General features: G+C 46.6%; 1 protein-coding gene across 1 annotated transcript in view; it reads left to right on the top strand.

The window, feature by feature from the left end:
• Positions 1-12800, top strand: part of LOC124721128 — a 93503-nt gene extending 80703 nt beyond the window's left edge. Inside the window, exon 2 of the mRNA XM_047245944.1 lies at positions 12037-12800. Within this exon, the coding sequence (XP_047101900.1) occupies positions 12037-12421 (385 nt within the window). The 3' untranslated portion in view covers positions 12422-12800. The remainder of the gene's footprint in view (positions 1-12036) is intronic.
• The last annotated feature ends 1249 nt before the right edge of the window (positions 12801-14049 follow it).

The following is a 14049-nucleotide window of genomic DNA, read 5'->3' as shown; positions in this document are numbered from 1 at the left end:
CCAATCTGCCCATTGCGGCAAGTCCGGTTGTTATAACAGGAGACGTGGGTGATGTGTCCGCATCCGTGGAAGAAGGAGGCGAGTAGCGTTGCTCCGACAGATGATGGTCATCTGGTTCCTGCATGGGCATGTCTCCTGTTGGCGTCAGTTCTTATGCTGGCACCGATATGATGGTGAGAGGACTGCGTTGTTAGCAATGAGAGATTCCAGGATCCCGAGCGTCAGGTAGAGCCAATGGTGGTGTAGTGGCATCCGGAACAGGCGTTGTCGGCACACGAGGCTGAAGCTGGTCCGAATGACGCACTGCAACACCCGTGTCCGTCTGGATTTCATACAGGCGTCGGCCACGATGTTGTAAGATGCGGCCAGGACTCCATTTTTGCTGTGAACCGGTCAAGCAAAGGCACCCGCAGACGTGAAGTGGAAGACCGCAGAATATGAAGTAGCGTGCAGGGCTGTCGGCCGTGTAAGAGCGCAGCCGGGCTGTGGTCGCCCATGGGGGTGAAACGGTAAGAAGCCAGAAATTGGAGAAGGGCATCATCAGCAGCAGAAGAAGTCAGGAGTTTCCTCATCTGAGCTTTAAATGTGCGAACAGTCATTCAGCCTCACTGTTTGACTGTGGATGGAACGGAGGGGCCGTGACATGCATGACGCCATGACGGGCACAAAAATCCGAAAAATCGGAAGAGGCAAATTGTGGACCATTATCAGTGACAATAGTAGAGGGAAGGCCTTCCAAAGAGAAAATGCGAGCTAGGGCATTGGTGGTTGCTGCGGTGGTAGGCGACATGCAACGGACAATGAAAGGAAAGTTAGAGTAGGTGTACCTAAAAAGGTCCCACGAAGTCAGCATGAATACGCTCCCAGGGCTTCTCAGGCGAAGGCCACAGTGACAAAGATGACTTCAGGGTGGCGGCCTGTGACTCACAAGGGCCGCAGGCAGCAACCATGTGTGCAATTTCAGAGTCGATGCTGGGCCAGTACACATGACGGCGCGCCAGGAATTTTCCGTGAGAGAGACCCCAGTGCCCTTGGTGAAGGAGGCGCAAGACCGAAGCACGCAAAGACGCAGGTACCACAACACACGGAGAAGCATTTTCGGTGGAAAGGAGGATAACACCATCCCTAGCCATGAGGCGGTGACGCAAAGTGTAGTAGTTCCGCAAGATCAGAAGTCTTAGCGGATGGACGATCTGGCCAACACTTCTGAATACAGCGTAAAACCCGACAGAGGGTAAGGTCAGATCCCGTAGCAGCCACCAGCCGGTCCCCAGTGACGGGGAATCCATCCACAACCCGCTGCTTGGCAACATCCAGGTGGAAACACAAAAGTTCGTCCCTATCAAATGCCAGATCAGGACCCATGGGAAGGCGAGACAGTGCATCAGCATTCGCATGTTGAGCCGTCGACTGGAAATGAATCTCATAATTACAACGAGACAAATAAAGAGCCTAACGCTGGAGGCGGTGTGCAGCCTTGTCAGGAAGTGATGTTGATGGATGAAACAAGGAGACAAGTGGTTTGTGATCCGTAACAAGATGAAATTTGGATCCATAGAGAAAAACACCAAACTTATGAAGAGCATAAATAATGGCCAAAGCTTCTTTTTCAATTTGAGAATACTTTTGTTGGGCATCCGTGAACATTTTGGAGGCATAAGCAATGGGTTGTTCAGAACCGTCAGAAAAACAGTGTGCAAGGACTGCACCAACCCCGTATTGAGAGGCGTCCGTGGCAAGAACAAGATGTTGGCCAGGTCGATAAGCAGCCAGGCACAAGGCCTGTTTCAGCATAGTCTTCAATTTCTGGAAAGCCACATCGCATGGCGAGGACCAGTGAAAAGGCATGTTTTTATGCAACAGGCAATGCAACGGCTGAGCCACCGAAGCAGCAGACGGTGAAAACCTGTGATAGTATGTTGTTTTCCCTAAGAAGGCCTGCAGTTCCTTAACAGATGTAGGGCGAGGAAGAGCATCAATCGCAGCAACAGTTTGCTGAAGCGGATGAATACCATCCCGAGAGAGTTGAAACCCCAAGTACGTGATAGATGCCTGAAAAAATTTTGATTTCTGAAGATTGCACTTAAGACCGGCTGTCTCTAAGACATGAAAAAGTGTGCGGAGATTTTGAAGATGTTCGTCAGTGGTGGAGCCAGTGACAACAATGTCGTCCTGGTAATTTATACACCCAAGGACAGTGAACAATAATTGTTCCAAGAATCGCTGAAAGAAAGCAGGGGTGCTGGCAACCCCGAATGGCAATCGTTGGTATTGATAGAGGCCGAAAGGCGTGTTAAGGACCAGAAACTGCCGGGAAGCAGCATCGAGAGGAAGTTGATGATAAGCTTCTGACAGGTCAAGTTTAGAAAAATACTGGCCTCCAGCAAGTTTAGTGAACAATACTTCAGGTCGAGGCATAGGGTAAGTGTCGATAAGGCATTGAGCATTTACAGTGGCTTTGAAATTGCCACAGAGACGAAAGTACCAGTTACTGTGAAACTACATTACTTTTTACCAACAGTAGGAAGCGCAGTTTTTTGCTTCATTCAGAAATTGTTCCCTAAGGCCACTCTGAGTAAACTTTCCTATGATCAAGTTGTAGATTCTCTAAGTATTATGACCAACAAGTGAATGTAGTGGCAGCTAGGTACCATTCTTTCATTACAAGAAAAGGTCAGAAAAAACTTATCGTCAGTGTGTGATGGGTATGACAAAGAAATGCAAATTCAAATGTGCTTGTGGTGCTTTATATTCTGATGTTATGTTATGTGATGCGATCGTGTACAATGTAACTGATGTCAGACTTAGAGAACAGATTTTGAAACACTCATATCCATCATTTCAACACATGCAAATACAAGATGAGTATGATTCAGGTACCGTGTTTGCTGATAAATTTGAGCAGCCAGGTTGAGTCGTCCCTTGCTCGTGACTGGCTCTTTAGGCAGAAACAGTTCATGTGCACCATGCCATGTAAACAGCTCTCTAAACAGGTTAATAGATCCCCTGTGGGTCTGGGGGTGAGAATAGGCCCGAGGTATTTCTACCTGTCATAAGAAGTGACTAAAAGGAGTCTCTCACTTTTCGGCCCTATGAGTTGAGGTCCCTTTCTATAGTTTGACCAGCCACTTTCAAAATTCTACAAAGTGCAGGCCATATGGGGAATGATGCCTTATGTGGTGCATGAGTTATCCATAGTGCCCTTAGATTCGATCTCCTGAATCTCTTGTCATGGCTTTGCATCTCCACCAGCGATTCAACTATTTGGGTGTGGACACTGTCCGGAGTATGTCATCTTCTTCCATTGTCTCCTGTCCTCTTTCACCCTGTAACAATATTGGATTTCTCTGCACCCAATATCCAGCATGGTAGCCAGTCCATTGTGGTGAGGCTGTCATTTACCCATTTGGTGGTAGCCTTCTAACAACAGAGGGATCACACTGCTGATGCCTGAGCTGTAAACTCCCTATGTATGCTGAGGAGTAGATGCCTGCCTTCCTGGGGCATCAGGACTCCCGGCAATGGCCATCATGCCAGTTAGCCTTTGCTGTGGCTGGGTGGTGCCTGTGGGGAGAGCCCCTGATCAGAGTGGGTGGCATCAGGGTGGATGACCCCCAGTGAAGTGGACTAAGTCATTTCTTGCTGGTGACCATATGGCCCCAGCAGTCTCTGAGAAGGGCAGGATCGAGTACAGTGCCAACAGGTATCACCCTAAATCGTTTCCCTCCCTCACTATATCATGGGAAGAACGTAGGGCTACAGAACGGACAGAGCCATATTCGTCTCGGTTTTTAGTCTGGAGCAGAACTGATGGGGTCTCCTTTCTACCTATGAAGCCTCAATTTTTCATTGAACACCTTGAGGATAAGTTTTGAGAAGTGATAGCACTGTCCAAGGTTCAAAACAGTTCAGTTGTGAATCAGACAGCATCCCCACCCCAATCCCGAGTATTACTCGCCTGTGACATGCTGGGTGATATTCCTGTTTCCATCACTTCCCATAAAAGCCTCAACATGGTCCACGGGATCATTTTCCATTGCGATCTCCTCTTGCAGTCTGACAATGAGTCCACATCAATTTAGAGTGGTGGGGTGTTCATTTCACCTGGCGCATTTACAGGGGATCCAAAGACAACAGGGTTGCTACCGGTGCCTTCATCTTGGCCTTTGAGGGTGATTCATTGCATGAAAAGGTCAAGTTGATGGTTTACTGCTGTGATGTTAAGCCATATGCCCCTCCGCCTGTGCAGTGCTTTAAGTGCTGGAAGTTCAGGCACATGTCTTCCCGCTGCACTTCCAGTGCCACATGTCGAGACTGCGGATGTCCACTGCACCCACGTACTCCATGTGCGCCTCCTCCCACTTTCATCAACTGTGGAGAGCACCACTCTCCCTGCTCACCAGACTGACCAGTACTCCAAAAGGACTGGAAAATTATGGAGTACAAGACCCTGGACCGGTTGACTTACACAGAGGTTTAACGTAAATTTGAAAGATTACACCCCATTCAGCTGATGTCAACATATGCTGCAGCTACATCACCATTGCTATCCCAAGTGCCAGTGGTTCCTCACTCTGTGCCACGAACAGTGGGCCCTCTAAGCCACCAGAATACATCTGCCCCCTTTGTGGTAGGAGGCAAATCTTCCTCCATTGCTCCCAAAGCACCTACTTCGGGATCAAGGCCCCCCTGAACGCAGGGGATATCGGTCTCTTCCCCCCTGCCAGAGAAGCAACAGCCTCCTTCGGCCCCTCTTGTGTTGTGCAGAAGGGGTCCCATGGGGCCCTCTCTCCCAAGGTCTCCAATTGTGCCACGACAGACACTCGCCAGTGGCTCAAGGAGCCAAAAGCTGCTGAATGAAGAGCTTCATGGTCTTCCTCCGTGCCTAAAGCTGCTTTGGAGACAGCTTTCCAGCAAACTGCTAAAGGGAAGCGAGACAGCAAGCAAACTAAGAAGAAGTTTGCTAAGAAACAGGACTCTCTGGTGGCCGCAGCACCACCACTCCCTACCAATTCTGCATCTGAGGATGCAGTGGAGATCTTAGCATCCCCTGTGGACCTGGATCTCACAATGGCTACAAATACACAATTGGTGGCAGTAGGTGACCCTGAGACATAACCTGCCTCCTTGCGCTCTTCATGCCTTCCCAGCCTGACTATAAAATCATCTTTCATTGGAATTGCAGCGGTTTCTTCCACCACCTGGCTGAGCTACAGCAACTCTTAAGCTTTACATCTGCTTTCTGCAATGCCTCCCAGGAAATCTGGTCCCCAGCATTACAAGAACCATAGCGACTATAACAGAGTGTCAGGTGGAGTTCGTGTCTATGTCCTGAACTCAATATGCAGTGAACCTGTGCCACTTCAAATCCTTCCTGAAGCTGTGGCTGCCAGGATAAGGATGACACAGGAAATGACTGTCTGAGACGTATACCTTCCTCCATATGGTGCAGTACCCCTGAATGCATTGGCTGCACTGATTCATCAAGTCCCTAAGCCTTTCCTACTTTTGGGAGATTTTAACGCTCATAACCCCTTATGGGGTGGTACCGTGCTTGCTGGTCAAGGCAGAGATGTCGAAAATTTACTGTCACAACTCGACCTCTGCCTTTTAAATACAGGTGCCCCCACACATTTCAGTGTGGCACATGGCACATATTCGGCCATTGATCTCTCGGTTTGCAGTCCTGGCCTTCTCCCATCTATCCACTGGAGAGCACATGACGAGCTGTGTTGTAGTGATCACTTCCCCATCTTCCTGTCACTGCTCCAGCATCAGGCCCACAGATGACTGCACAGATGGCCTTTAAACAAGGCAGACTGGGATGCGTTCACCTGTGCTGTCACCGCTGAATCTCCCCCACATGGTAACATCAATGTGGTGGTTGAGCAGGTAACTACAATGATCATTTCTGCGGCGGAAAACATGATCCCTCATTCCATTGGTGGTCACCGGAAGTCGCTGAGGCAATTAAGGAGCATCAGAGAGCTCTACAGAGGCATAAGCGACACCATTCCCTGGAGCACATCGTAGACTTTAAACAGCTTCGGTCCCACATTTGCCAGCTTATCAAAAGACAGAAACAGGAGTGTCACCTTCCCAAGTCTGGGAAAAGATCAAACGAGTTTTTGGGTACCAGACCCAAACAGGTGTTCCCAGTGTCAACATAAATGGCGTGTTATCTACCAACATAAACGCGATTGCTGAGCACTTTGCTGAGCACTGTGCTCGTGCCTCTGCGTTGGAGAATTACACCCTCCCCCCTCCCCAGCCTTTTGCACTCTCAAACTATGGATGGAAGGGAAAGTCCTCTTGTTCACTACACGCCACAGTGAACCCAATAATGCCCCATTTACAGAGTGGGAGCTCCTCAGTGCCCTTGGACATTCCCCTGACACAGTTCCTGGGCCAGATCAGATCCACAGTCAGATGATTAAACATCCCTCATCTGACTACAAGCGACATCTTGTGATCTTCAACTGGATCTGGTGCGATGGCATCTTTCCCTTGCACTGACGGGAGAGCACCATAATAATACCAGTCCCCGAACCCGGACAAAACCTGCTTGATTTGGACTGCTATCAGCCCATCAGCCTCACCAATGTTCTTTGTAAGCTGTTGGAATGTATGGTGTGTCGATGGTTGGTTTGGGTCCTGGAGTCACGTGGCCTACTGGCTTCATGCCAGGGCTGTTTCCGCCTGGGTCGCTGTACCACTGATAATCTTGTGTCCCTCGAGTCCGCCATCCGAACGCCAGTACCTTGTTACCGTCATTTTTGATTTACGAAAAGCATATGACACCACCTGGCGACATCATATCCTTGCCACATTATGCGAGTGGTGTCTCCGGTGCCCGCTTCCGTTTTTTATCCAGAATTTCCTGTCGCTTCGTACTTTCCGTGTCCAAGTTGGCGCCTCCCATAGTCCCCCCCCCCATATCCTGGAGAATGGGGTCCTGCAGGTCTCTGTATTGAGTATATCTCTATTTTTAGTGGCCATTAACAGTCTAGCAGCAGCTGTAGGGCCATCCGTCTCACCCTCTCTGTATGCAGACGACTTGTGCATTTCATACTGCTCCATCCGGTACTGGTGTTGCTGAGAGGTGCCTACAGGGACCCATCTACAAGGCACAGTCATGGACTCTAGCCCATGGCTTCCAGTTTTCAGCCACAAAGTAATGTTTTATGCACTTCTGTCGGCGTTGTACCTTTCATCCGGAACCAGAACTCTACCTTACTGATGATTCCCTCACTGTAGTGGAGACATATCAATTTTTAGGACTGGTTTTCGATGCCTAATTAACTTGGATTCCTCTCCTTCGCCAGCTTAAGCAGAAGTGCTGGCAGCACCTCCGCTGCCTGAGGAACACCAACTGGGGTGCAGACCACTGTATGCTGCTGCAGCTCTGAGAGCCCTTGTTCAATTCTGCCGTGACTATGGGAGTCTGGTTTATGATTTGGCGGCGCCCTCAGCATTGTGTATACTCGAGCCAGTGCACCACTGTGGCGTTCGACTAGTGGTGGGAGCTTTTAGGACGAGTCTGGTGACCAGCGTCCTGTCAGAGGCTGGTGTCCCTCTATTGCAGGTCAGGCATGCGCAACTGCTCGCCAGTTACGTTGCACACGTTTGTAGTTCTCCTGCTCAACCAAATTACCATCTCCTTTTCCCACAAATGGTGGTTCATCTCCCGCATCGGCAGCCCAGGTCAGGGCTTACAATTGCAGTTCGCGTCCAATCCCTTCTGTCTGAACTGGAGTCCTTGCCTTTACCACCTATACGCAAGGTCCATTCACATACATCTCCATGGTTTACACCCAGGCCGCAGCTTTGCCTGGACCTTTCGCACGGCCCGTAGGACTCAGTTCACCCCGCAGATCTCCACTGTCACTTCCTCTCGATTCTTGACATGTACCGAGGCAATGAAGGGGTTTACACCGATGGCTTGATGGCTGATGGTCACGTCGGCTTTGCATATGTCCATGGAGGACATATTCAACAGCATTCCTGCCCAATGGCTGCAGTGTTTTCACTACAGAGCTGATGGCTATATCTCGTGTTCCTGAGCACATCTGTTCAGGCCCTGGGGAGTCATTTCTTCTGTGTACTGACCCCTTGAACAGCCTACAAGCTATCGACCAGTGCTAACCTCATCATCCTCTGGCAGCAACCATGCAGGAGTCCATCTATGCCCTGGAACAGTCCGGTCGTTCAGTGGTGTTTGTGTGGACCCCAGGACATGTCGGAATCGCAGGCAATGAACTTGCTGACAGGCTGGCCAAACAGGCTACACGGAAACCACTTATGGAGATTGGCATTCCAATTACTGACCTGCGTTTGTTTTTGTGCCACCAGGTTTTCCGGCTTTGGGAGACGGAATGGCATAGTCTTAGTAACCACATCAAACTGTGTGTCATTAAGGAGACTACGAATGTGTGGCAGTCCTCCATGCGGGCCTATCACAGGGACTCTGTGGTTCTATGCTGGCTCCACATGGGCCATGCTTGGGCACAACTACCTCCTGCACCGTGAAGGCCTGCCTCAGTGTCAGTGCGGCACCCGGTTGACAGTGGCCCATATTCTGGTGCACTGTTCCACTTTGACTGCCCTGTGACGAAATCTTCGGTTACCGGACTCGTTGCCACTTATTTTACCTGACAATGCCTTATCGGGTGATTTAGTTATACTTTTTATACCTGAGGGTGGGTTTTATCATTTGATCTAAGTTTTAGCGCATGTCCGTTGTCCCTCTGTGTCCTCCACCCTAGTGCTCTTAGGGTGGAGGTTTTAATGTGCTGCAGAGTGGCTGGCATCTCGTAATCTGCTTTGTCGTTTTAATATCTTCTACCTATTTATTGTGTTTCTGTGGTTTTCTTGTCCCCTTTTGTCCATTTAAGTGTTTGTCGCCCTTTGTTCATCCTTGTGGTTTTTCCTTTCTCTTCGTTTTGTGTTGTCAGTCTCGCTTGTTTTATTCTCATTCTTGTGGCATTGTTTTATTTGGAACAAGGGATCAATGACCTAGCAGTTTCGTCCTTCCCCTCTCTTTTAAACTAACCAACCAACCTGGCAAATAGAATTAAGTCATACCTTTGGTGCTATTCGTGGCACAAATGCCAAGACTGCCCACCCAGACAAGCACAGTGTTGCACTTGGAGCAAGAAAGGTCACGTACAATCCGTATGTTTGCAACGGAACAAACAAAAGAATTCTGCCCACTCATGTAATCAATGCAGTGTATTCAAAGCCTGCTGCAGTCATTAGCAAAACTAGCAAGCAAACACTTTCTTCAGTGCTATGCCAGTCCAACAAACTTTTTATTCAATTGCATATAAGTGGGAAGCATGTGAAATTTCAGTTGGACATGAGTGCCTCTGTTGCATTGCTGAATCGTGACACATATGAACTGTTAGGCTCCCCACACCTTTCTAAAAGTAGCACACACCTCACAGCTTATAATAGACAAGTCATCCCTGTTCTCAGAAAATGTACTTTGCCTGCCATGTATCACTTGTGTACGCAAACTATGACTTTCATGTGCTACAATCATGCGATTGTGAGAACATATTTGGCCTTGATTTATTTTATTTTTTTGGTGTTAACATTCAGGAAACACTGTTGTCAATGACTGCATTCAGTGCCAAAGACAGTGTAGGTAGCTTGCTGAAAAAATTCCGTGAACTTTTTCTGAAGCTTTATTCAAGGCTAACAATTTTGTTATTTTATTGCACATATTACTATGAAAGACAATGCTCAGCCGAAATTTTGCTGGGCAGAACTGTTCCCATTGCATTATGGGACAAAGTGTCCACTGAACTTAAAGAATTGCAAGATAGTGGAGCTATTGCGCCCATACAAGCTAGTCAATGGGCAAGTCCACTGGTTTTGCTCCCCAAACCTTCAGCTCACATTCGCCTCTGTGTTGACTTTAAATCTACAGTCATCCTACAAACCGTGATTGATAATTATCCATTGCCACCCCAGAGGATCTCACGAATGGATTAGGCACTGGTCATTACTTTTCAAAAGTTGATTTGTGCGATGCCTATCTTCAAATACTAGTAGACGAAGCATCTCAAAACAAATGTCGTGAACATTCATTTGGGCTTGTTTAAATATTTGCATTTGCCTTTTGGCAGTGCTTCTGCACCCACCATTTTCCAACAGTATTTGGAACAGCTGACTGCTCAAGTACCAAACTGTTCAAACTATTTGGATGATACTGTTGTAGCAGGTCATACACCTGAAGAACACACTGAAAATTTGTGTAGTTTGTTTCGTGTGTTATCTGATGCAGGACTAGAGTGTACACTGGACAAGTGTGACAATTTTAAACCTGAGTTGCTGTATATTGGTCATGTCATAAACAGTCAAGGTGTACATCCTCTTTAGTCACATTTGTTAGCCATACAGGACCTGCCAGTTCCTCACAATGTCACAGAATTGCAGTCAGTCTTAGGGAAAATGAACTATTATGTTCAGTTCATATCAAATGCTACACAAATCGCAGCTCCATTGCATCAATTTCATCGTAAGAACATCCCCTTTGTTTGGATAGATGAGCGCCAAGAAACTTTTAAAAAATATAAAGATGTATTTCTCAGTGATCACTGCTTGGTACACTTTTATCTTGACCTACCTGTTGTGTTGCAAGTTGACGCTTCCGCTTATGGAAATGGTGCAGTGCTATGGAAATGGTGCAGTGCTTTTGCACAGATTTGGTGATAAAGACAGGCATATTGCTTTTGCATCAAAAGTGCTGTCCAGATCTCAGTGTAACTATTCACAAATAGAGAAAGATTGGCTATTGTGTATGGTGTCACCAAATTCCACCACTATTTGTATGGCAGAAAATTCTACTTAGTAAATGGATCACAAGCCACTGCAGTCCTCGTTTTATCCAATGAAGCTGGTTCCTGTACAAACTGTCCAAAAATGGTAAAGATGGCCTTTGTTGTTGTCTCAATAACAATATGAGAGAGTGTATCTTCCAACAGCTCGACATGGTAATGCAAATGCACTTTCACGTCTTCTGATTGACCCTGATACAGACTTTGATGCTTCTGCTGCATCTTGTTGTCACATCAATGCTCACAATTCTGAATTGCTTCAGTCATTTCCTCTGAATTATAGGAAAATTCCTCAGGCCATGGAAGCTCATTCAAATTTGAACATTTTGCTAAAATATATTCGCACACCTTGGCCTGACTCATTGCAGTAGCGCGCTGATACTTTGCATGTCGGCATAGCCTCGCTATACGGAAAGGAGTGATTCTTGTTCAAAATGACAGTGGACAGTCACATGTGCTGATCCCCAAAGCTTTGCAAAAAGAAGTATTGCAGTTACTTCACCAAGGACACTGGGGATTGTTTGTATGAAACAGTTAGTATGTCGACACTGCACTTGGCTGGGTATGGACACCCAAATAGAACAAATTATGTCACAGTGCCATGCATGTGTTGAAAATCAGTTTGCTCAGCCACAAATGTTTTCTGCTTGGCCTAAGTCACAATCATCATGGCAATGTGTGCACATAGACTTTGCGGGATCTTTTTGGAACACTCGTTGGTTGATTGGGTTGACTTTTATAGCAAGTTTCCTTTTGCTGTGCCAGTGAACTCAACGACGTCACATAGCACTTTTTAGGTGTTGTCCTCAATTGTTTCCTTTGAAGATTTGCCTAAACTCATAGTGTTGGACAATGGTTCTCAGTTCACATCAAATGAATTTGAATCATTCTGTGAATACAGAATGAATGGCATACAGCACCTAACTAGTGCACCATTCCATCCACAGTCGAACTGTGAAGTGGAATATTTTATGAGAATCAAAAGAAGGTTGGAAGTATCGCTTCGAACTGCATGATTTTATGTTTTACGGGGTTTTTAGCAGCAGCAGATGGTGGGTGCAAGGCGAGATCCTTTGTCGAATTGGCCTATGCATGTATCTCATTTCAGGCCCAGACGGATTGCAGCACCGACATCACAATAAAATTCGCCACTGCCATGTGCATAGTTATCCTTCTGTATCTCTTCCCCCAGATTCACAGATCCCGAGGACAGTGTGGCCACAGCAGTTGCCAGAAGGTGTCATCACAACACCAAAGGACAACCTCATCCAGATGGAGCCTTTGCCGCCTCTGCCAGCTCTCGTTCTACCAATGGAGCTGGACCCACAAATGCCGCAGTAGCCAACGCCTTCTACATTGTGGTATGGGCCTCAGGAAGTGGACATGTACCCTTCTGGATGTCTTCCGGGGGATATTTCCACCAGTGCACAGGCCAGATAGTGGGGTATGACTGGAAGTCTCACGTCCCCTACAGCCACAGCTTCCAGTCCATTAGTGTGTCCACCCTGCTGCCTCCCCCACTGTTTTCGTGCTCCATATACAATGACAGTCCATCACCTTGGTGGGGAGCAATGTAACGGCATAAAGTCAAGCACCAGCATGCTATTTGGGAATGATAGAAAAGAGGTGGCTGTGAGAAGACGTCAGCCAGTCGCACGCTGATTGACCCCTCTCCAGGAAGACTACAAGACAACAGCAGCCCCTATGTGAAGAGGACATAAGTGCCGTGACTGACTGGTGGTGCTCCAGTTGAATAGCCACTTCACGACCAGCGGCTGGATAGAAGCGGCAGTGCTCATTACTTTGCTTGTACACTCTATGTAACACAGACATGGGAACTGTTATACTGAAGAAATTGCTTATTTTGTATGTCACTCTTTGCTTGTGACACATCTGTGTAATTGTCAGATTTAAGTATTGTCTTTTAATTTTTTGTAATAAAACTCATTAATATGATTTGTTTGAATTGTTTTTCTAGTGAACTGAGTAGGATTCCTGGACTTCACATATTTGATGACAAACTTAGAGACATAATGAAATTTGCCAGTGATGGTACAGGTAACAGGACCTCCACAACCCATCTCCTCAGAAAAATACAGTCCTATGTAAACAATGCTGTCAACCTGCACCATACTGTTCACTTTGCAGAATAAAGAGATGCCAGCTGATGTGGGAGCAGATTTTCCACTGACCATTTTCTGCAGTTCTGTGTACTGACACGTCCTTAGAAGCGGAAATGGGCTTCATCTGTCCACAGAATGTTCCATAGTCATTCATTGTCCACTTCCATGCAAGTAAGAAATTCTAGAACAAACATTTGTCTTACTGCCAGGTCAGTATGAAACAACTCCTGAACATGAGTAATTTTGTATAGCAATGCAGGAAGTATCGAAGAATTTCATGCACCATGCTCAAAGGCATGTCCAGAGTTTGGGCAATTCCCTGTGCACTGCATATTTTCACACCACTTCTCGACCCCTCCTGCAATGTTGTGGCCACACCTTCTACTGATGTTGGATCAATTGTTTTCCTCCCTGTTGCAAACTGCAGTTCAAGCAAACCTATCTTAATGAATTTGGCAATCATATTCTCCACATCCTTGGCAGACATTGGACCTGCACCTTTTTTTCATACCCTTGAGTGCCTGAAGTTTCTGCAGAACTACTGGTGTACGGTCAGTCACAAAAGAGCTTTACCAGCAGCAAACGATCCTGCATTGAGAGTCATGCAGAGCATCTCAGATACGAACTGGGGAACAGCTGTATACCTCCCATCTTTTATTTTGCATATTCTGCTGCTTACTGTGACACATAGTGGTAAAATTTTCGTTCAGATTTTTTTTTCCATAACATTTCATCCTCCTTTAATAATATTCCGTTCAAATTTGACGTCTTTCCAAGCAATGGTCCTTTTTTTTTCTACAACTTTTTGTACTTGGAAGTTTAATTATAATCACTCTGTATAACATATGCCATATTACATTGACAATTTTTCTAATTTTTTCAGCATAATATAAAAGTATAAAAATGTAAATACATTTCTAAAAATACAAAAACATGTTCAAATATAATATACAGAGGATGGTCAGAAACAGTCTGAAAAGCTTGCAGGGTGTCCCAGGATAGGTTGTGCTGAGAAATAATTATTAAGGAAAAAATTCTGTGTGTTGCACTGTTTCCTAGTTAATTAGTATTGAAGTTAGCCA

The sequence above is a fragment of the Schistocerca piceifrons genome, chromosome X (assembly GCF_021461385.2).
Source record: "Schistocerca piceifrons isolate TAMUIC-IGC-003096 chromosome X, iqSchPice1.1, whole genome shotgun sequence".
In the NCBI taxonomy this organism is placed as follows: Eukaryota; Metazoa; Arthropoda; class Insecta; order Orthoptera; family Acrididae; genus Schistocerca; species Schistocerca piceifrons.
The sequence above is the reverse complement of the archived record's forward strand: the minus strand, read 5'-3'. Positions and strand labels throughout refer to the sequence as shown.